Source organism: Astatotilapia calliptera, chromosome 5 (genome assembly GCF_900246225.1).
Source record: "Astatotilapia calliptera chromosome 5, fAstCal1.2, whole genome shotgun sequence".
Lineage (NCBI taxonomy): Eukaryota > Metazoa > Chordata > Actinopteri > Cichliformes > Cichlidae > Astatotilapia > Astatotilapia calliptera.
This window is the reverse complement of record NC_039306.1, coordinates 30598047-30622399: the sequence shown is the minus strand read 5'-3', so window position 1 is coordinate 30622399 and position 24353 is coordinate 30598047. Positions and strand designations below refer to the sequence as shown.

Genomic DNA, 24353 nt, shown 5'->3' with positions numbered 1-24353 from the left:
GCTGCGTGTGTGTCTGTGTGTGGGTTTCAGAGGCTTTACATTTGCACACTTGTTACAGAGCTCTAACTCACTAATCTAGCTCTACTAACTCTCTGCCTCCTATACTTCTTCTCTTGCAGCTGATTGCCTTTGATGATGAAATGGATGTGGCTGAGGTTGATCACTTTACTTACTATTGCGATGTTCATTTGTCTCCCACTAACAGCATAGATGTGCTTGTGTTTCACGTAGGCTTTCTAGCGTTTCAATCCCCCATCTGTGTCAGCAGCTTAGTCCATTTCCCCGCCGTGTGCCTGTTAAGAGTTGCTCCTGAATTTCATGGAAATAAGTAGCATAATGCTAAAATGTCTGCCTCACAAACTCTATATGGCCAATAGTACTGGGCCACCAACACAGCTGCCGGGCCATGGAAACCCACGAAGCTCACGGTGCACAGTTTTTGTGCTGATGTTAATGCCAGAGGTGCATTGATCTCTGAAGTTAGTGAGTCATGTATCTTTTATGCACGTCAGCACTTGGTGAAGTTACAGAGTGCAGCTACCAAGTACTGCAGCTCAGCAACTTCATGGCTGAGTTTTTGTGGTTCCTAAACACTTCCACTTTGCAGTGATACCATGTGCAGTTAATGCTGGAATATACAGCAGGGGAAAAATTTCACTTGTTGCAACTGCTTTTTGCAATGGTGGCTTCCTATTACAGTACCACACGTGAATTCAGTAAGCTTGTAATATATATAAATATTTGTAAAGGCAGACTGCATTTTATTCAGCTGTGGTAATGGGACTGAGGTGTGGCCCAGTGCTTTTGTCAGTATACTGTATGTGCTTTTGTGCCATGCTGTACTTTGTTCTATATTTTTTTTGAGTGAACTGTTTAGGTAAAGACGTGTTACATTTGTAGAATATATCCTACAGGATTTTACTGTTACTGTTATTTTTAAATAACATAAGTTAACATATTTTGGTTAGACCCTGGATTGGTCGTGTTAATTTTGGGGTCTCAAGACGAGACTGTGCTTATTGAATAGATCTTTTGTGCATGTGGTTTAAAGCTGGGTGTGAAGCATCCACCTGCTAGAATTTGAATCGTCTTCCTCGTTGCATTGTGCCCTTTTTAAAGCACTGTCTGCTGTCATTGCTACAAGTTTGTGGACTGTCAGAACTGCATATCCAGTAGAAGTCTGCAGAGACATGGATGTAAAGCATAACTTGGTTCAAACTTTCTTGAAGTAGTTGAGAAATTCGAGAGACATTTTATAATCAATAGTTACTAATGTTTGGATATAGCATGTATACAAAAGTTATCCATCCATCAAACAACGATTATATTTTTGTGCAGGTTAAATTTTTTGTTTAACTCTGTACTCGTATTTTTTTAAAGATAGCTAATACAGGCTCCTCGATAAATGTATTCATTCAGTGCGTCACTGTCAGCACACAGGCGGCTTAGCAGTAACATTTGTAAGGCCATTTTGTTACACTGCATTACATCGTAGAGCTGTTTCTATTTGTGGCACGAGTCACTCTAAATGTCGCACAGCCACCTGATGATGGATGGTGATAAGATGGCATATTTTTTCCTCTAAGCCCTTTGCCACAATTACAAGAGCAGGTGTGAGTGTATATTTAGCTGGGGATACTCCATCTATTAGCTTTGTAAAACAGGCCATCGGGCCGTGTGGCCTTTTAAAATAGCTGATGAAACATGTTTCTGCTCTCTGAAGATTATGGGTGCCGCCACAACCACAACATATCTGAAATGTTACTTCAGACCAGTATTGCGAAAAGATTACTATTTTACACGAATGTAGATGTTTTGTGAGGAGTTTCGTTTTATTTGATGTTTACAGCTAAACTTACAAATCTTTTAAGCTCATTTTGTAGGAGTTATTCACACTTTGCTCTCTCTCCTACTGACCTATTGCCAGATCTTTACTCATACTAGATGTCTGTTCACCAGCCTTCAGCTTTCTCAGGCTAGCTGCTATAGTTTAGCCATTTTAAGTATAGAACTGTGGGTTCTAGACTCAGTTTTAGGGCTATAGTATTGCTTTAATGACTGTATTGTTGCTTTAAATTGGTACAGTCTTCTTCGGTTTCTGGCCAGGGTTATTGAGCGTTTCAACATGTGCCTCCTAGCATTGGAATTTCTTTAAATATTTAAAAGAACTGGAACCAGATTTAAAGTGTTTTATTGTAAAGCACTTTGTATTTTTTTCCAATTCTGCTCTAATTGGATAAAAAGACCTGAACCCATTTCTCTGCTTCACTGGGTTTTTATCGGGACTTCTGCTGGCTTTCATCAAAGCATCAAAGTTAATTCTTGACCTTGTGATTCATGGTTTGATTTAAAATGTACTGAAACCTTAATGTTCTGAATAATAGAAAGCTTATATATCTATATGTTTAGCCTAGTTGGGAGCTTGTATTGTAATCACTAAATTGATTAAAACTGAAAGTATTGCACGGGAGGAAGCGTTTCTGTGGCAGCAGGAAACACTGAAGTTAAAAGCACGCCAACATCACAATAGCCACTTAATCCAGAGTGTGGTGCAGGGCGTGCGTCTGTGTGTAAGAGAAGTGAACAAAGCTGTTAAGTAAGGAAATGGAGAAATTGTCGGAAAGGGTCTTTCCAGAGTTGCAGGAAGCAGCATGCTCTCAGTTTCTCTGTTATGTCTCTGTCTTGCTTTCCCTCCTTCCCTCTCTCCCCGTATATACTGCTCAAGTGATGGAAATCCCCAGCTTCCACAAAAACAGGGCTGTTCTCACAGAGCACCACTTTGTTTCATCAACTCCTCCCACGTGCAGCATCCTAAGAATGTCCACACACTCGGCACATGTTCTCTGCCACTCATTCGCGTTAACAACAGCATGAAGCGGCGTGGCTGATGGCTGGCAGCACGTCTCTGGGTACTCAGATTGGTGGCAGGAAGGCAGACGGGCCAAAACCCCAACTTCCCCTCATCAGCAGCAAGATAAACTGCCATTATAGCAGTTACGTAACTCAAGTGTGTAGCCTGCTGCTGCTCCCTGACCTTTTACAACACACCCCCTCTCTTTCAGAATCACCCACCCAGAGACCTCTAGGAATGAGTGCAGCTGTTAGTTCACTACTGTCTGACAGACTCCATCGTGCTTCTTGTTGCTGCACGCCCAGACGCTGTACTGGATTTTGCATATCCAGTCAGGCTGATGAGGGAGCAGGATCAAGTGGAATGACTTTTCACCCATTAGGAATAGCTTATCTCATTCTTCCAGAAATAGCAACGTGATCAAATGCAAGCCGGGAGAAAACAAGACCTGACCAGCTAGGCGGACTCATTGTCAGGCCTTATCGCATCAATCGCTGCGCGTTTGTTCTCGCTTCGTGTGCACGGCTTTCGTTTGAGAGGCTGCACGAGCATAAGGGGGCGAGATGGAGATCATTTCTCCTTCTAATTCAGGTGATACAGAGAGATTAGCTGAGGCCGAGCGTGTAACCGGACACGAAGGTTATATAAGGGAACTATTTCTTTGCGGTCTCTGTGTGTGGGCGCAAATGTCTTTTTCCAGTTCGCCAAATTCTTTTTGTCCACCGTCAACCCATAACAGTCTCTTCATTATCTCAGCCAATCAGAGTTTGTTTTTGGGAGGTTTTGAGTTTACTATTTCCTCTATTTTTCTTGTGCATTTTTTTTTGTCACCACATTGTTTCCAATCCCCACACAAACATTGTTTTGTCTCTTTGCCTTTACCTACTTCCTCTTTTAGCCTTCTCTGTATTTACCAGTTGCCACTCCCATCATTCTCTCTGCCAAGCTGCCTCAGATAGCCTGCTCCTGTCCTCATTTATCCTTCTGCCCACTACAGTGACTGAATTCTGGAGACTCCGAGCTGCTCTGCTTTTTCTTCTCAACAGGGGGAGCTGCGGACGTTTCTCAGCAACAGGCTGCGCTGTCCCAGTTTCCTTAACTTAAGTTGCACGATTCTTGGGCTCAAGCCAGCTATCAAGCAGCAGTTACATAAGAGCCAAAAGCATTTTTTCCCCCTCTCTGTTTTCCTGGAATTTCAAACTCTCCACTGATGTGTGATCTCCAGTGGTAATTGGAAATAAAAGCACTTCAGACACGTCTTCCAGGAGACAGTAGGATTGCTGGAGCTCAAGTTAGGTTAGACGGACTGCCATGAGAAAATTGAGGCCTTAACTTGGGTAGTAATGAGCACATGGTACAGGGCCAGCTTTCTACTCCCGGTAAACTTATAAAAATATAGAAAAAATAGATAATATAGCTCCATCTAATCCTATGTAGGTTTAGGCTTTTAGTTCTAATATTCTTAATAGAGAGATGGTTTGAAAACTGACTCTCGAGAGAAAGTGCAACAGATTTTCCTGGTCACTGAGACCATGTGACCCTTGCTGCCACTATTTACTGCAAGTGTTCACAGTGCCATTGTGTTTATTTGCCAGGCCTCGCCTCTGTAGTCATTTTAATCACACATTCTGGAAACGTTAAAAATGCTGGCAATTATAGGGTCGGGCTGTCCTCACGGTCAGATTTCGATGCACGTGTTAGTTTTTGAAGTATATTAAGAGAAGTTAGTTTTGCTACTAACTAGCTGCTGAATATAACTTAAGTTGCATGATGTGTGATGCATCACCGTTCTTCTGTGGAAGTCAGTGTGTTGACATTAAAGGAGGCTTGATGCAGGGAAATTCCTGTCCAGTTGCACAATTAATCAGCATAAAGCAGCATGACTGGTAACCCAGTCATGACCGAGAGAGACAGAAACAACCCATGTTTGGTTGTGTATTTGTTATTTAGTCTTTTTTTTTCTTGCATTATCTGCAGTGAGGTGTGTGTGTGTGTGTGTGTGTGTGTAGACTTTTATTTTTTTAAATAGCCGTTCACAGAAAATAATCATCTACTGGGTAGGCTAGCATTAGCACTTTATTTTGTTTTAACTCATTTAAGGTAAATGTCTACAAAGCGTCTCTGTACAATTATGCCATCAAAGTATTCATTGTTTTACTATGTGGTAGGAAATTATTAGCATTTCTGTTATTTTTTTTATTTATTCTTTTTTACTCTTTCTCTCTCTCTGAATTTATTATGTATCTGTTGGTTTGAGTTGGTTTCATTACTTTAAGATATGTATTGAAAATATGTTGTACTTTTTGCATCTCTGACCATGCAATACATACATTTACTGTTCAAACAGCTAGCATGGGAAAGGTTTTGTAATTTTTTACTTTTTTAATTACTTTTTTAATTTATTAATTTATTTTTAGGCAATTTTCCAATTGTAACAATATGATTGTAACAATATGATTGTAGTCAAACCAAGCATATCATGACTATGGTTTGAAAACACGCTCAGTCATAAATATCTCTTGTTATTTCTTTTTATCCTTAGAAGAATCAAAGTGTGCATATTTGCTTCTGCCATCTTTGGTTTGTAATGTTATTATCATTTTATTAAGAGGGAACCACAGAATACCAAACACACCAGTGTTGCTTTAATAACCAGCAGTCTGTGGTGAGGTGGGGGCAACTGAGCTTTTGCTGTTTTGCTGCGATGTGGTAATGCTGCTTATCACTCATGCTCTGTCATCAAGCAAACCCTGAGAAACACTTAAAAAAAACAAAAAACAAACATCATTTTGTGTCTGCTTTCTCTGCTCCTGGCTCTTTGCACATTGATGATGAATCGTTGACGTTACTGGTAATAGAAAGTTTTGGTTTTGGAAGCTGCTCTTGGAGATGGAGTGACCTAACTAATCCGACTACTTCTAACCCCAACTAACTGCGTCCTTTTATTTCCAATCAGCTGGCACCGCCACCTGAGCCCGAAATCCCGGCCGAGGTGTGTTTTACTCATATTGGCCCATTGCCCACTAACATGCGTCAGTACTGATCATCACTCATACTCATGATTGGCCACCATCCTGTATTATTTGTGCTGTGCGTTTTCCAGATCCTTATTTAAACAAAGAAAAGTCACAACCTTTCCTTATGCATTTCCACTTTTATCTCCACCCCCCGCCCTTCCTGCATCACCCCTCTGCCGCTGCTGCTTCTGTGGAACTTGCTACATATGTGCCCTTGTTTGCATACAGTCTTCCGCTTCTCTACTCATCCTTTCCTCTCTGCCTCCGTCATTTCTCCCATCCGCTCATCTGTCCTTCTAGCTCTTTGATGAAAGTCCAATTCACTGACCTCCTTTCATTGGGGTTGCTGTAAGGGTGGGGTGGGGGTTGGAGTCATGGGTGAGGTGTTTTTCCATGCCAGATTGGTGCTTACAGTGTGTGTCAGTAGCTCACTGCTCTGTTATGTAACCTGAAGTGTTTCTTTTCTCATGGCTCATGGCTTGTTTCTTTCCCTCCAGCAGTCTATCATTCTTTTATGTAAATAATTTAGGCACTTTTTCCACTGTGAGCGTAAAGTAATGAGGGAGGTAGTCTGACAAATGGTTATAATTTTAGATTTTAAAAATGTACGATTTTTACTTCAAAAACTTCTTGAAGGTGTTAAAAAAAAAGCATGTCAGTCCTCCTCTGCATGAAGCCCTGCACGCCTTTGACTCGACCTCACATCTTCCCTGACACAACCACTTCCCTCTTAACTGCATGATCAATTTTGCACCCAGTTTCCTGCATGCTTGTAAAGTAACTAATTTGCACTGTATTGACACCCTACTTTTGTTTTCCCCAACTTTCCTTTCCAACCTTTTTGTTTCTTTCTTATTTTAATGCTTTCTGCTAACTCACCTCACCTTTAAGGAGCTTGATCCCAACCAGCCGCTGAAGCAACTGGAGGATCAAAGGAGGGTAGGTAAAGAGTTTGGTTTGCTGTGGTCTGGCACAGGCCTGCATCTTACTGACTGACTGATTGTGATGCCCTCACTGTTGCACTGCTGCTACAGCATGGCACTCACTCACTCCCCTCCCAGTTGTGACACAAAACATGTGACAGAGATCAGCCAGGAAACACTAATATGGGTTCTCAGTCTGCGCTTTGTGTTTGCTACAGACTGACACAGAGGTGACACACTGCTGTGATTTACATACAAGGCCGAGGGTTAATGCATATGTTGAGACCGAGAAAGAGCACAATGTCAACTCTGAACATCACTGAGGTCAGAGTGCAAGGATCAAATAAAAAATGTGTGTGTGTGTGTGTGTGTGTGCTCTATTTTTTCCCAGGTGGACATCTTGATAAGATTTATCTTTATTTAATTTTTTTTTCTCTTTCTTTCTAAGTTTTGTTTTACTTGCACAAAAGTTCAAGGCACGTGTATGGCCATAAAATGCCATAAAACACCAAGATGACATGAAAAACCAAAAGGAAACCTTTCAAGTGAAGCGAGGAGATTTCAGAAATTCATTTTACAAAATGAAGTTTCATTTTTGGTTTATGTGGAATCTTGTAACCCTTTATGGCTTTATGTTGTGGCTTTGTGTATGTAGGACATACTACTATGAGTGCAATTCTGTATCAATTTGATAGTCTTGTGTCAGCATGGTAACTCTGGGTTCAACTTCCATTTCTATAGCAGAAATAGATCTTCATCTCCTAACATTCATTTTCCTGGTAGGGAGAGGCTCTGCGGCAGATTTTGGTCAATCGATACTATGGTAATATCAAAGCTGGCCAGAGGAGAGATAGCCTTACAACCTTCAGTAACGGCCCACTCACGCCTGGAGCGCAAGGGAAATCACCTACAGGTTTGTGTAACGATGCTCTACGTGTCTGTGTGTCTACATGGTTATGCTGTAAAGATAAGATGAAATGAAATGATTTACTTGGGGAAGGTGGGACAGCGCTGCACACCCAACATAAAAATTAGATCCCTAATAGTTTTTAGCCTGCCAGCTATAATATATGACTGCTAGCTAGAAACACATGAAAATTTTCAGCTTCAGTTGTGCAATTATGGAAATGTGGTTTTAAAATAAAGTTCAATAATTGGGTAGAGCTATTAAATAATTAGGTTTTCAGCTCCTGTAATGAAATCTTTCAACCATTGCAGTCTGCTTCAGCTATTTATCTCCATCTATCGCTGCATAGCTCCATCTAGTTCTATTAAACCGTTTGTTTTGATAGCTGCAGTCATTACAGTTTCATTAGGAAATAATTATTTATATCCAAGTCAAAGCATGTGTGCAGAAGCTTCTGTAAAAGTAATTTTATTTATTTTTTATTCAGATATTTTTTTTAAACTAAACAAGCTGCTTAAAAATTACTGTTTTGATGAATTACATGGGAAAATACAGTAACAATGCTCACACAGAGTTTTAACCTAATTAAAAATAAATAAGTAAATTGATCATAGACTAATCTGACCACATTTTGTTTGTCAGTATTCAAAATAACTTTACCCAGAAAGACTTTCTCTCTCCCCCTCCTTTTTTTTATTATTCAGTATTTTTTTAAATAGGTTAATTGCTACTTATTACAACCAGATGCTCATGTACATAAATGAAATGTTATCAAATGTACCTTCTTAAGGAGGAAAACTTTTAACTTTGACAATAATAAAAGAGTTTGTGTCATTTAACTCTTTACAGAGTAATTGGTTTTTGTCAACAGTCTAAATTATTTACAAATTCGCAACAAAGTATTTACTGATTATTTTACATTCCTTATAATGCTGGAAATATTTCTGTTAGTTGCACAGATTACAAGGAAAAGTGAGTGAGTGACAGTTTCCAGTGGGTAGCAGTCAACAGAGCGTGCTCCGAGCATTGTGTTGGAACATACTTTGTAAATGTTGTATTTTAAACTCAGCGCCCACATTCACAGTCATTTACCTGATAGACGCTGTGCATTTGCTTGAAAATAGTAAAGGACAACACGGCAAATGTTGAATCTGTAATGAATTTTGAAATTGACATTTACCACTGTCTTAAGTCTTCAGTGTTTAGGAACTGAAGAGACTCATTGCTGTAGTACTGAAAGTGATTTCAGGTGCTCAGGCTGTCTTGGTCCTCCGTTGTCATACTGCTTCGGATTTTTTGTGAAGCAGTGGAAACGGGTAGGCTGAACTGTGGCTCTTTAACTTTGGATACATTTTAGAGGTTGAGAATGTGGGTTGGCGTTGTGTTGTCAAAAAAAGCAAGCGCTTAACTGAAAAAGCCATCATCTGAATGTTAGCATATTTAAAAAAAAATAACAAAAAAAACCTGTTTATTAGGTCAAATTAAAGCCATCAAGGTCATCTTCTGCTGCCACTCTGGACTCTGAGCTTTGCTTATTTTCCCATTGCATCTGTCTGCTTGCACTTGTACCACTGCCATGCCTGTTTCTTCTCCACTGTGGCTAAATAGTGAGCCTTAAACTTGAATTTCATTTCTGGAAAATGGACATAGTTACAGGGAGGCAAATCTGGTGAGTAAGGCAAGTGGTGAACGACATTTGGGCCAAGGAAGTTGCAGTAAAACTCTTCTTGGCTGTCTGAATTTCTGCTTCTGGTTAAGCTTCTGACCAGTGGGCCTAATTAGTAAAAATATAGTTATTCACTTCACCTTAGTTAGGCCTAAATGACAGAGAAAAAGCAGCAGTACTTCCGGAACTGTCATATGTGTATACATTTTTTTTTAACTTACCGTAACAATAAATAAATAAATAAGTAAATAACCTTTGTATTTTTTTTTATGGTCCATTTAAAAAAAAAAAAAAAAAAAAAAAGTACATATAATTTATTGTAATATATACTGCTGGCATCCGATTTGAAAATGCCTCAGTTTGCCTCAATGAAACTGAATAAAATGTCCCTTTATCAACATTTAATATTTTGCCATTTTAATATTTGCAAAGAAATATACAGTAAAGTATAAAGGATTTGCAAATGTGTCCTTAGTTATTTACCAAGGGTCTCACCAAATCAGGAATTTGTACAGGAAACGGTTAAAGTGGTATTTTTATCCCCCCTCACTCTTTTTGCTTACATGAGATTGACATTCATAAATTTTATAGATTATTAGTAAGTGACATTTACCTATTCCAGTGAGTCACGCCGTGTCTCTCATCAGCGATGACTCATATTTGGTCTATAATGCTTTAGAAGGCATGAAAAAAAAAAAAAAAAAGATCTTATTCACAGCTGTGGCCTTGCACTGCTTTAAGCCCTTGGACCTGAGGGGCTCTGCTATTGAGCGTACTGGCTCTGTCTCCCGCATAACGCAGGTCGTGTTGTTGCCAGGCGACCAAAGAGCCAAGCTCCATCTAGAATGGGATGTGTTGTTGATTCAGTGACTCGCCCAGCCAGAGACAGCTCTGATGGGTGCTGTTATCTCACCAGTTCTTCTCTTACTGGCTATGGTTGGCAGCAGTAGGAGTTAAAGTACCTCAGTGGATTAGAGACACATCTAACGTGCTTTTTTTTTCTTTTCTTTTCTTTGAGTGTGTGGTGGCTGAAAAGACACCTGTGGCTTATTACATGACTCAAAATCGCCTTACTTCCTCCTTACCCAATAGCATCTTAAATAAAACTAGAAAAATTTGCATTTCCTGCGAAAATGCTGTGTGGATGCCTTAACGCTGAAGATGTCTGCTGAAAAAAGCTGAAAAAGTTGAAAAAACAAAAAACTCTTTCTCACAAAGAAGAGGTGGAGAGACTGACAATTGTGCTGAAATGAGCAGAAGAGGCTCAGAATTGTGCTGATAAGAGGTGGAAAGGCTGAAGACTTTGCAGAAAAGAGGTGAATCAGAAGAATTTCTGCTGAAAAGAGGTAAAGAAGCAAAAAGATGAGCTGAAAAGAGGTGTAGAAGCAGAAGTGCTTGCTGCAGATGGCTGTATGTGTAATGACACACTGGAGAGTGTCAAGAAAGCAGAGCGCATGCAAGCAGGGAACATGTGTAGCAACTGTCACAGGTAGGATTCGAACTTCTGCCACCGGGTCTCACGGCAGCTGCCCTACCCTCTGAGCCAAACGAGTTCTGGTCACAAGCAAAGATATGATGAGACGGAAAATGTGCACTGTGGAGCAGAAGCTCAAATTAGCAGAAAAGAGGTGAAGAGGAAGAACTTTGTTGTGAAATGAGGTAAAGAAACTGAAATCTGTGCTTAAAACAAGTGAAAAAGCTGAACTCTGAAATCCTGCTAAAACAGCACAAGAGGCTGATATTTTTCAGCTACTCATTGAGCCAAACTGGTTCTCACGTAACTGAAAAAAGGTGGAAAAGCTTCAAATTCTAATGAAAACAGCAGAAGAGGCAGAGATTTGTGCTGATAAGAGGTGAAAATGCTGAACCAATCAGAGGTACTGCTTCTGTCTGCTTCATCAGGCTGTGTACTTGTATGTATTTCTGCCATAGACTGTTAACAAGAATCTGAGGTCCATATTAGAAAAGCTGCTAAAATTATTAAACTTTGCAGAATTGTAATAAATTATCAATATGAATTACCGGTCTGTGATAGTGTATAAATTTGTAGTTAAAAAAAAACATGTGGGCCAAAGTGGAATCGAACCCATAACCTTTGGTCTGAAGAGCCGTGTCATTACCAATCGCGGCGCCTCTAAGGGGGCAGGGCGCCTCGAAAAAAAGGGTGATGAGGAGTCAGAATTAGATCGCGGTGAGATGCGAAAAACGCCGTTTTTTGGAGTTACAAAACGTTGTGTAACTCAAAAACTAGGTGGGATAGAAGCATAATTCTTGCACTGGGTGAATCAGCGGACTTTGGTGTACTTTGACTGCGATTTACATAGCTCTTTGTATATCCGTCGCGGAGATATGACGAGAGAAGAAACGGCTTCATTTTTGGAGTTTGAAAAATGAGAGGAGGACATATTTCCACCCCTCAAACATGTTTTTGTGTTGTTATAGCACAAATACTATAACAACGCAGAAATACTATGACTTAGTAGTAATACTATAACATAACAGTTCAATGTTCTTGCACAAATACCACAATATGGCAGAAACACTATGTTTTAGCACAAATACTGTGATTTGGTATAAATACTACGATTTGGCACACATACTATATTCCGCAGATACACTATAACATAACAGATATTCTACGACTTAGTAGTAATACTATAACATAACAGAATTATTAATTGGGCACAAATACCACGATTTGGCAAAAATACTATGATTGGGTACAAATACTATGATTTGGCAATAATACTGCATTTTAACACAACTACTGATATTTGATTGAAATACTATGATTTAGAAGAAATACTATTACTCCATACAAATACGATGCTTTGGGACAAATACTATGTTTTGGTTCCAATACTATGATGTGCAACAAATACTATGATTTGGCACAAGTACTATGATTTAGTACAAATACTATGATTTGGCAGAAATACTATGCCTTAGTAGTAATACTATAACATAAGAGATATACTATGGTTTTGCAGACATACTATGTTTTTGCACAAATACCATGATTTGGCACAAATGCTATGATTTAGCAGAAATACTATGATTGGGTACAAATACTATGATTTGGCAATAATACTGCGTTTTAACAACAACTACTGAGATTTGATTGAAATACTATGATTTAGAAAAAATACTATGACTCCATACAAATACGATGCTTTGGCACAAATACTATGATTTGGCACAAGTACTATCATTTAGTACAAATACTATGATTGGGCAGAAGTACTATGTTTCAGTACAAATACTATGATTTAGCAGAAATACTATGTTTTAACATAAATACTATCTTTTGGCAGAAATTCCTGCTAAAAAGGACTATTTCTGCTTTTTAGCAGAAATACTGTAATTTGGCATAAATACTATAATTTGGGATAAATACTATGATTTGGCACATATAATATATTCAGCACATATATTATAAAATAACAGAAATATTATGATTTGGCCTCAAAACCATAATTTTGCACAAATACCATGATTTTTGCAAAAATACTATGAATTAGCAGAAATACTATGATTTAGCAGAAGTACTAAGATGTAGTAGAAGTACTTTGCTTTAGCAGAAATACTATGATTGAGGAGTAATACTTAAACATAGGAGAAATACTGATACACAGACACACATACATAGACAGTAAAGGGAACAGGAGCTGTGGAGAGTCTGGGCTTGGTATATGTAGGTCAGTTAAATTAGCTGCACCTGCTGTAGTCAGCCCTTACACACACAGACACAGAGAGAGGTGTGAGTTTTCTTCAGTGTATTTCTGACATTCAGGATTCCCCTCGAACAAATGGCCATAATTTCCTAACCGTAGAGGCTAGAACGGTCATTCAGACATCGTTTTGTTCAGAAGAGATGGGGGAATCTTCAGGTCTTCATAATTCAGAGATAAAATATAAATTATTAAAGATATATGACTTGTAATACATTGTAACTGAGTAGAGGCGAAGCAAAAACTGCCTTGACTTGCTCTCAAACAACCTTTGGTTACTCTAAATCTATATGGAGCATCAAAATCATTCTTTCACCGTAAGAAACAGCAGGCTTTGGTGAACAGTCATGGAAATTTTCAGGGCTCTGTGGAAATCCATCAAAAAGATATGATGAGAGAAAAAAGTGCCTCATTTCCAGAGTTTGAAATCTGATGAAATCTGAGCGAGGGACAAATTTCCTTCCCTCAAACAAGTCTAACTCATCTCAGAACGGTAATAGGTGAGAAAATAATTCTTGAATTGTGAGCATCAGGAGTGTCTGAAGATATATCGGGACAAGCCTTATGTCTTAACTTTGCTTCGTTAAGGAGATATGACGATTCGAATATGCCTCTCATTACAGAAATCAAGCGGTGATTTTGAACAAGCTCTCCATTGACTTTCTATGGAGAGTTTTGCGACTTTGTGTTGGTCTGAGGAGATTTGCCAAAATTCTATAAACCCCACAACAATGATAGTGACATTTTCGGAAACCCAGCAAAAATACCTACGTTTTGATGTATAATTTGTGGAAGTTGAGTGAAGATTGAGCAAGTAGCAAGAAGTTGTTCGGACATGAAGAGAAGACTGCAAAACCTTCAGTGGCAGACTGGAAGCCAAGTGCATAGCAACCATAACAACGCATGTATTTTGTGAAAAATCACAATTTTGCAACTGAAAACTTTAAGAGGCATAAAGGTAAAACGGTAAAAGATTTGAAAAAGCTGAATCATACCTGAATAGCCCAATAATTTGAGAACATTTTAAAGTTTGAATGGTTGTTCTACGTGAAAATATGAGGAAGTAGTTAAGTTTCAGAAACAAGCAAATTTTAGCAGAATTGCAGAAGTTTCCCATTCATTTCAATGGGACAAATTAAGCTTAATGTTTTAAAAAGTATAATAGTGAAAAATACCAAAAGACATAGCAGGAATTAGCAGAAATAGCAGAATATTTTAAAATTTGAACGGTGAAAATCGGCTGAAAATTGTGGAAGTAGTTAAGTGCCAAAAAGTGTACGGAAGTCCCAAGAGGAACTCAATAGTGTGGATGCTTAAAGCATCCACACAATAAACCGAACTGAAACAATCGCTCGTGATTGAATCAACCACATGTAGATTTTTAAAAATATAATTATTAGGAATTTCCCAAATGTCATTGTGATTTTAGCTATATTTATAAGCTAAATGCACAGCACTGTCCGCCGTGTCCACCTTTTAAAAACACACAAAAAGATACAAATCCTGAAATTAAAAAAACAAATACCTGTGCAACCAACAAATATCCAAACAAGGACTCAAAGAACACAAACCTCCGCCACAGTAGCTCACTGTCTCTGCAGTATTTACTTTTAAGGGAATAATTAATTAATTTGTGTGTGTGTGTGTGTGTGTGTGTGTGTGTGTGTGTGTGTGTGTGTACATACACATACACATATATTGACAATACACAAGAAGAAGTAAGCTATAAGGCTTTTTTTGTTTTTGCCGGTCATTGTCGGTCATTCAGTTGCCCTTGAATACCTTGGTGGGGCTAAAAACTTTACATCCCTACAAAGTTTTAGCAGACTTCAGTCAAAACTTTTTAAGCTGTCATGTTTACAGACATAATGTCAGAATGATGTTCACACTAAAACATAATGTCCTTGGTAGAGGTAATAAGGGTATAACCCAGTGTTTATAGTATCTCTCTGGTTATTCAGGTTGGTCTGAAGGCCAGCAGTAAACTGTTTTGCGTATGCACTAAATACCTGATACTAACAGTCACAGTAATCCACCTGTATTCATGTTTGATATCCCACTCTCTTTGTTAGTTGAGCTAGTTTACAGAGTTCCTAAATAAATTCTGCACTAAATGTTCCCTTTCACTCAGTGTCTAGATCATAGGTGTCAAACTCTGGCCCGCGGGCCAAATGTAATTAGGCTGCGGGCCAAATTTGGCCATACCAAAGCCATACCAAATTACTATTAGAGCTGGCCTACTGGTATTATACAGATAATATATATATATATATTGTTTAGTATTAAGCTTTGCTTGTTCCATATTCAGTTTTCCAGCAAAACTTATTTGAGTCCATAAGAAAAGATTCATTCTTATATCTGGAGGAAGATTTTTTTTTTCAATAAATATTAATGTTCGCCCACGACTTTGTTCCAGTTTTGAATTTTGGCCCACTGTGTATTTGAGTTTGACACCCCTGGTCTAGATAAAACTGCTGCTCTTTGTACTTTGATGGAAACAGTGAAGGGGAATGATCGGGCTTCTGACTTCTTTGCCCTTAGTTGTCAGCTCTGGGGTCGGAGGTCGAGGGGAGCTGAGCTTAGCGGAGGTCCAGTGTCACCTGGACAAAGAAGGGGCTTCTGATCTGGTCATTGACCTCATCATGAACGCCACCAGCGATCGGATTTTCCAAGAGAGCATATTGTTAGCCATTGCACTCCTGGAGGGTGGAAACACAGTCATTCAGGTAAGTGGGGGGGAGTGGGTCACAGGGTTCACAAGTAAAAGTTCACCACTTACAAGTCTAACCAGCAATTAAATGCACTGAAGCCTTTCCCTACACAGAGGCATGAGCAGAATCTCAATAAGATGCTATCTCATGTGTTCACCCGCAATGTCAAGAATTTAAGTCGGTGCTGCTCTGCTGCTGTCAACATAAAACAACACAGGCTAAAGATGCCTTCAGGAAAAGGGCGCATATTTGTTGTCAGAGTATCCGCCTGACTGTATTTTAAAAGCTCGACTTCACAACAATACAGAAAGCATGTTGTTGTCACATTTTCTATGTTTAAAAAAAAAAAAAAAAAGCTCAGGCCAAGAACCAGAAAGGAAGATGAACAGTAGCCTGCTGGGAGATGTCCGAGCTGTGCAGCCAAGCACGTCATCACCTCTCTACTGTCAGGCAGGGGTTGCTACGGCAACACTAACTCTTTGCAAACCTCACAGAAAGCAGGATGAGAGTGGAGAAAACCACTGTGTACTATTGCATTATTTCAGCCTTGCGGTGTGTCTGTATGTCTGTGTGTCTGTGCATGTGTGTGTGTGTGTTTGTATGTGCATGCTGCTCATAAGCTGTCTATCAGAATATTCTGGTTTTGTGGTTTATGCATGTGTGCTCTAGTATTTGTGTTGCATAAACAAGGCTGTTGCATAATAGCCTCCTATTTGCATAGTATCGTTACCTGACAAGGCCTGACTTTGTATGCAAAGGCTCTCACATGACTCCTGTTACAAAAGCTGCTGCCTCTCTCTGTGTCTAGGTGAATAATACACAGAGCCCCAGTCCTTCTAACAGACTCCTATCTGGGTCATGTTTTGCTCCTTTTAAGAGGGCAATGAAAGGTGTGATCCTTAAAGGCCTTGAAAGAGAGCCGTTAAATTTCATACAGTCTTTGCTGCTACCTTTGGAAAGACCTGTAGCCTTCTTTAGGATTGCTTTTGTAACTTTTTAAATTCTGGGCATAATTAAAAAGCTTGATGTCCACTACTGAAAGCAGTCTGTAGCTTACTTTTGTTGCTTTAACTGCAGCTTTCAGTGAGTCTCTTGTGCACATTACAAGTGTAGAAGCAGTTTTGAGCCGTTAGTAAATGTATACATTTCTACCTGTGACACCTACTGTGACGAGGCCTACACTTGCTGGTACAGAAGCACCTCAAAGTGAACCTGATAAGCAAAGCAGTTCATGATCTTAAATAAGAACATTTTTATCAAGTAAGGTCCTGTTTTGAGTTAATGTGTTTTTCTGCTTCCTTGGAATGATGCTGGGACAAGTAAGCTTTGTTGAGGAGTCATGTATGATCCAAAGTTAATTTACAGCATATCAGCAGATGCATCACATTTTCCTGTCTTACACAACGATTGGTTGCCTGCCCTTCTTTTAGGACAGAAGGGTTCTTGTTGTCTAAATGAAAAGCAGGACAACAACATGGCCCCAGATTTCTCCAAGAAGGCTGCTTGTTTGTTTTCTAGGTAATCCAGGTTTGTAGCCTAGCCAATGGAATTTCTAGAAAATAAATAAATGAAAGAGGGAGAGAGACACAGAGAGAGCGCACGCTTCCTTTGCTTCAGAAAGGGTTCACACAGGGCCCAGAGCTCTGTGCTAGCTGGACTTAATATCACAGCCCTGAGAGAAGGAGTCAATGTCTTAGTAAAGACAGAAAGAAATGGGTCATAGCACAGTCCTACCTGTCTTTTCTTCTACCCAGGCGTGTCTGTCTGATGAAAATAGAGCTTTAGAAACTGGAGATCTGAAACATCATGCTTTCACCGAGTCATGGGAATCCAATCTAGGCCTGTCAAGATATGCCAACTTTGTTTAGTAACACCTAGGACTCACTGATGTCACCGATGCACCTCATCAAACACGCAACTATTGGTAGACGAACAAAAGATGTTTTTGATGCATTGTCAGTACATTTTTAAGCCTTTTTGTATCTACTTATCTACATATCTACCCAAAGGGCAGAGCTGTCACCAGTAAGTAAGTCAACCCCGCATGTGTTCATACTCATGTTCAGCAGTCACGTAGCAGGCGTCTCACTATGTTGGTCTAAGTGAGAATAAGATCTTCACTTTCAAATACATAAAGTAACAACATTTATTTTAAGTAAACAAAATCTGCCAACTTTACTTCTGTCAATTTTGTCTGACAATAAAATGACGCACTGCCTGTCTTGTGCAGCATACATGCTGTAGGTCTAACATTACTTTTTGACCTACATAACTCTCATATTATGACCAAAACCTGCACAGCTCACCCTGGACAGGATAACATGTTGCCTGACACGTATGCTCGTGCCCTCCAGGTGGTTCAGAGATGAGCAGTAAAACACTGTGACAGCCCCTGAGTAATTTTCAGCTTGCACACAGCAAAACTAGAGCGATCATAAAACCTCACTCGTGCATACTCAAATGCCCACTTCATGAACACATGTACGCAGCCATACTGCAGGTTATACTTAGAGACTATAAAGCTTATTTGATAAACAGCCTTAGAGTTTGTGGGAGTGTGTGCCTATGTGTTATGTAAGAGACGAAGTGTAAAGTCTCTGCTTCTCCGAGCCCCCCATCCATTTTGTGATCGCTGTCATCAGGACCTCAGATCCCTAACTGTCACAGGCACGAACAGGTGCGACTGCTCTTACTCAATAGGCTTGTTGTGGCACACCGCTGCCCTCAGCCCCCTCCAAGTGTGATTTTACCCCCTCCCGCCTCTTCTCGGTTCAGTTTCACTTCACAGCTACCTCTTGGAAAGCTTTAAAAAGATTCTGCAAAGTGAGTTTCCAGGCATCGGTGCCCTCAGCATACCAGCTCTCGTTTAACTGCGGCGTGGGCAAGGAAATTACTGTTTAGATCCCAGTTTATAGTTTATGGAGGTCCAATTATTTCAGTCCTGCCATGTGTACCTTTTTCTTTCAATCATTACTTGCTGAAGTCACTGCATACATTTTTAGACTGTGTGGATGGTTGCCCGTGCAGATTTCTGAGAAAACGCAATCACGTGTAGATTGCTTTGATTTAAACCTGCTATCTGGAAGTCTTGTTATAGCTTCAAAGAGCAGATCTCTGTGGATACCAGCTGGGCGGTGGCAGAGTACGCAACTGAAGCCCTCCAATAAGCACAGAGATGGCTTTGTCACTCACCAAGGTGTCAGGCTGCAAAGGCGGGAGATGGATAAAAAGAAAGGGAGAGCTGGTGGTATAAACAGGCCTTACATAACCGGCTCGTGTTGATGCCAGAAGCTGGGGTAGCAGCTGACGGGAAATGGAGGGAAAAGTAGAAGTGCAGAATAATCAGACAGGAGGGCCTGCTGTGCTGTCCTATTGATTCTGTAAGATAGGAGGAAGATTTCAAGTCAACCTAAAGCAGCAGAATCAAAACTGCTTCCAGGAGGCTTATTGGCTCTTTAGTGGGAGACGTTTAAACTGCCTCAGATGGCAAACAGAGACTCACTAGGTGATGGCAGTTTTCTCTACAGAATGACTCAGCAGTCAGCAAAGAAGCTGCAGCTAGGCACAATCTTCAAAGGGTTATAAAAGTTGTAACCGGGACTTTTTTTTAAAGTTAAAATCTTTCAATTCTATCTCATCGTGGCACACGATAGCTAGCTCTGCTCTCTCTCTGCTAGGAAGTAAGCCACAATGTGGCAGTTAGCATGTGGTTGGACCTGTACTCTTACTCTCTGACTGCTTCCCAAGTACACAGATAAGACAAAACTTGAGTTCACACCCACCTAATTTACTGTTTGCTCCACCTCCAACAAGCTGTAGCTACTCAGCACCGATAACCAGATCTAAAGCCTTATTGTTTATGAGGTCCTACAATCCAGCAATAAAGATGCGATCCATGCCAAAGTGTTGCAGTACAAGTGCAAGAAAGGATTTAAGTCTTTATACAAACCCATTTCATTGTCTAGGTGTATCCTTATTAGTGTTACTAATTTAGCCTGCAACATGTGTATAAATGATTATCTGAGTTAGGCTTGAGATCCTGTCATATTGAAGGAAATTGGACTCACTTATTGAGTGAATTGCCATCTAACAATGCTGATTTACATCTTCCTGTCAGCTACAGAGCTGTAGAGTTGATTAGCAAAACAGCCTTTAACTTCTAAAAAATTGGAAATATCTAACAAAGGAGTGTGAGTAAGCAACTTGTGCTGTCTTTTGACAGTTTTTAATGTTTTTAACATGTCACAGGTGTCCAACCCTGACTGTGTGCAGACAGGAAAACAGCTGCTGCTTGCTGTTCAGTAAAAATAACAAGCAAGTGTTGACAAAATACTTTTCTTCACATTAGTGGAGAAATTGAGTTTTTATGGCCGCAGTCATGAGTTCTGTTTAATATAGTTATCTTGTAAAGCTGCTGTCCTGGAGCTGTTGTTGGGAGAAGTCTGCCTGCTTGCATAAGTCTGACTTTTAATCAGATCACTATCAGTGAATGACCCTCGTCAACAACACGATGTTAACGGCTTGAAAAAGAAACTGTTGCATAAAGGAAGGGAGGGAAACAACTTAATACACTGAGTGCTCTGCTCCTCTTGGGATTTGAGTCAGGTGATTTTTGCAGAAAGATGTCTCAACAGTTGTCTTGATTTCCTGCGCATATGTTGCTTATCTCATGCAGCGTAATGCACTGCTGATGTTGTACTGTTTCTATGCTTTGCTCCTTTTTCCTCAAACTTAACTGAGTTTAGCTAAACCTGGAGAGAGTCTTATGTAACAGACTTTGAAAGCTGCCCCAGAATCTCAGTACGTGATAACTCCTGCTTGCATCAACCCCACCTCCCACTTTCGGACCCTTTCTCCACCTCCCTCTCACACCACACGCTCACTTCGTGCCGCTCTGGCAGTGAAAAGTAGGGCAGGGTTTTCCTCTCTTCCTCTCCCGCTCCCATTTTCTTTCTCCCTCACTGCTCGCCCTCTGCGGCTGATGTAACAGTGTTGGCGCTCTGTGCCCTCACTGTAACCACTCAGCTGATTACAGGTCTTATGTAAGGAGGGATTGTTGAGAGGAAAATGGGACATAACATATGAGCCTGTTGCAGAAAAACAACAGCTCCATGTAACAGGGCTTTCAAGCCAGATTGGCCTTTGCGTAGCTGTAGGTTGCAGAATATTTCCTTTGCTCCAGTATGAGTAAGAAGTTTTTGAGGAAAACGTCTCGTGTTTCATGTTTGAATGCTTATAAAAGCAAAAAGTAATTGCTTTTTTGCCGTTAAACAAATGCACTCAGCACGAGTGAGCCCTACTCTATGAACACGTTTATACAGCTGTGTGCATTTTCCTGCTTACATGTACGCTCGTGTGAAGTACAGGTTGCACGACAGGTTGTGTAGTTGCTTCTTTTGGTGTGTGCATGTTTTTAAATGTGGCTGCATGCTAATCCCAGAGCTCGTCTTCGTTTCTGCCCTTGGTCATGTACTTGTGCATGTTAAGACCCATCTGAGTACTCTGGGTGCCAGAAGCAAGTTCTGATAAGGAGCAGAGAGCAGATAGTGTAAAATCAGGTGAGCCTTTAGAGCATGTTTTCCTGGCACTGTGAGAGCAGGATTATATAACTAATTCTCACTAAACCTCTGGCTAAAAGCGCTGCAGAACAATTAGCAGAGACAATGATAAGAAATGCCAATAAGAGATTAAAATGCGTTTAAAATATTGGTGTAAATGCCGATTTTTATGTAAACACTATAAGGTAATTAAAAACCTATAAGGATATTGTCTGAGCGACTCGTATTATTTAATTTCTTTCTTTTGTGTCTCCACCCCAGAGGTCATTTTTCCATCGTTTAACGGGAGACAACAAGTCTGAGAAATTCTTTAAAGTGTTTTATGAGCGGATGAAGCTGGCCCAGCAGGAGATCAAAGCCACTGTGACTGTCAATACCAGTGACCTGGGCAGCAAGAAAAAGGACGAGGAACCACCAGACAAAGACACACCGGCACGCAAGAAAGGTCAGCGGACAAGTGTTGGCGTTACCAACATAACAATAGGCTAGAGAAGGAAGTGTTTGACTGCATTGTCAAATAAGTCACATATGACACTATGAAAAACTGGAAAAGCAAACCTCTGCTGCACTCTTCGTACGAGGCAGTAGATCCGTTTCTTCATTATTAATTATAGCCGTGTACAAAATTATTATTTATCACATGTATCATTTCTACATGTCTCTGTATGTGTAAATGACAGCAAGGATCAGTACATAAATTCTTAACTTGTCAAGTGAACAGTCATTGTAACCGTTGTCTTGTCCAATGGTCTGTGGTGTTTGACTGCCTCTTCTTTACCTGTGGTTAGTGAAAGATATGCCGGTAGTGGCGATGGTGACTGAGGAAGTGAAGGAGCAGCTAGTTGAGGCCTCTGCGGTCACCAAGAAGGCTTACACAACTTATCGTCGTGAGGCCGAAGCCGAAGAGCACCAAGCTGCAGCTGATGGCTCTCCTGTTCCAACTGCTGATAAGAGCCAGGAAGAGGGCGAGATGAGCGTTACCATCACTATCATGCAGCCCATCTTGCGCCTCATGCAGCTGCTGTGTGAGAACCACAACAGAGAGCTGCAGGTCAGCCATCATCAGACCAGCTTGTGATTATAAGTCCTTTATTTATATATACGACACTTACTGACACTGTCACTTTATCAGTGCTGGTCATCATGCCCTTTGCTGCTAAAGTATTTATACCATTCTCGATACTGGTACTCAGGTTGTTTCACTCCTACTTATTATATTATTTTATTACTTGCTATTCTGTTTGTTTAAAAATATATATATATTTATTACTTTAAAAAAAAAAGCTGTTTCTTCATTATTTTGGTTCTTTTCGCTCGACCGTGTGTACATAATTTTGTTCCACCTCATCTTAACATGATGCGAATGACAATAAAGCTCCTTGAATCCTTGAATATATATACATATAATATATAGGCTGCCATGGGCTGATGGGAGCAGGGTTAACTTTTTCTGTCCCGTGTTCTGAATTTCAGTCATCACACCATCTTATACAGAAATGAAACTGTTGAAAATAGGCACCAGTTGCAGAACTTCCTGACACAGTCTTGTATGTGCTGGTCTGGTTTCACTATGATGAGTGTGCTCGTGTTTGGTAGTGGCTAGCTCCGGCAGCCCAGACAGAAAACTTCCTGCTTGCACTGATTCTTGCACTCCAAACTGGGACAGGCCTTCATTAAATGCTGGTTGGCTCTGTGCTGTCTCTCCCATTCTGAACCTGTGTAGGAGCCAGATATTGATTTACCGCTAGCCTCGCTGCACAGATGATCAGTTCACTGAGATGTTTGTGTTCTTTCCAAAGACGTCACTGCAGTAATTGTCTTGCTGCCGTATACAGTAGGTTTGGAAAAGCCATCACGACTTTTTATATTTAGTTCTTACGTCAGCGAGAAAGAGAAAATGGTTTAGATTACCTAAGTAGAGGAATTTCTCTTTTGCCAACCATCTCTGCAGATTCCAACACTCTCGTGAATCATCTCATATTAAATCTCTTGGTTTTACCTCATGCCACATCACATATATTTTAATTTTGTGACTAACTGTTAACAAAGTGTTTATGTTTCCCTACAGGGGCTTTTAAAGTTTTTGATGAGATGAGTCCAAGTAAAGAAAGATTCCATGTTGAGTGTTTATTTTCATGTTGTCCTTCTGTAGAATTTTCTACGCAACCAGAATAACAAGAACAACTATAATCTGGTGTGTGAGACTCTTCAGTTCTTGGACTGCATCTGTGGCAGCACCACAGGAGGACTGGGGCTTCTGGGACTTTACATCAATGAGAAGAATGTAGGACTTATCAACCAGACTGTGGAGAGCCTTACTGAATACTGCCAAGGCCCCTGCCACGAGAACCAGGTAACACACTGTACACCTGTGTGCAAGATGAGCTTTTTATATTCTGTAGCTATCAAATCGATGACCGGCTGTGATCGTGATGCTAGTTTTGTTTGAGTTCTCTGTAGTCAGGAATGTGTCAGGCTCTTGTCTTTCCTAAGCACGCTAACACCAGCCTACTCCGGGTAGGACGCCTCTGTTCTTTGGCATAGGTTAGTAGTCTTCTCACATGATGGCGGCATCCTCTGTTCCTGCCGCTGTGAGGTCATTTTTATAACAAGTGTGAAACTGGCATGACTAAACAAGCAACTGGCTAAATACAGTCTCTGTTTGAATTGATTCCAGTTCCTTTACACAGTGCCAGAGGGGCATTGCCAGACTAAATACAGCGTTTTGTTCACAAAGAGAGAATAAACGGGAACAAGTGCTGGAATTCTTTTTATTTGTGCTTTGCATGTCCTGTTTGTAAAATTGTATCAAGTCACTCCAAACCATTTGGCTTCCACACTTATTGTTCAGTTCTGAGGTGTGGTACATGTTTGACAGCTCGTGTGATTTATGAGTGTGAAGCCTCCGAAACTTGGCCAGTATTTATGATATGTGACCTGCCTCGTCACTACCTTACCGTGCCGGGAATAAAAACCTGAGGGCAATCTG

The 24353-nt window shown here is 40.2% G+C and overlaps 1 protein-coding gene across 9 annotated transcripts in view; it reads left to right on the top strand.

The window, feature by feature from the left end:
* The window catches only part of itpr1b (inositol 1,4,5-trisphosphate receptor, type 1b), an 84501-nt gene that overhangs the window by 34259 nt on the left and 25889 nt on the right, over positions 1–24353 (top strand). For 4 of the 9 annotated variants that reach the window (XM_026168866.1, XM_026168863.1, XM_026168865.1 and 1 more), the window contains 8 exons: positions 120–155; positions 5808–5843; positions 6760–6807; positions 7575–7704; positions 15637–15821; positions 21626–21809; positions 22153–22415; positions 23517–23717. In XM_026168866.1, coding sequence (XP_026024651.1) covers positions 120–155; positions 5808–5843; positions 6760–6807; positions 7575–7704; positions 15637–15821; positions 21626–21809; positions 22153–22415; positions 23517–23717 — 1083 coding nt within the window. The remainder of the gene's footprint in view (positions 1–119; positions 156–5807; positions 5844–6759; positions 6808–7574; positions 7705–15636; positions 15822–21625; positions 21810–22152; positions 22416–23516; positions 23718–24353) is intronic. The other 5 variants (XM_026168870.1, XM_026168868.1, XM_026168869.1 and 2 more) reach the window with 2 other exon arrangements.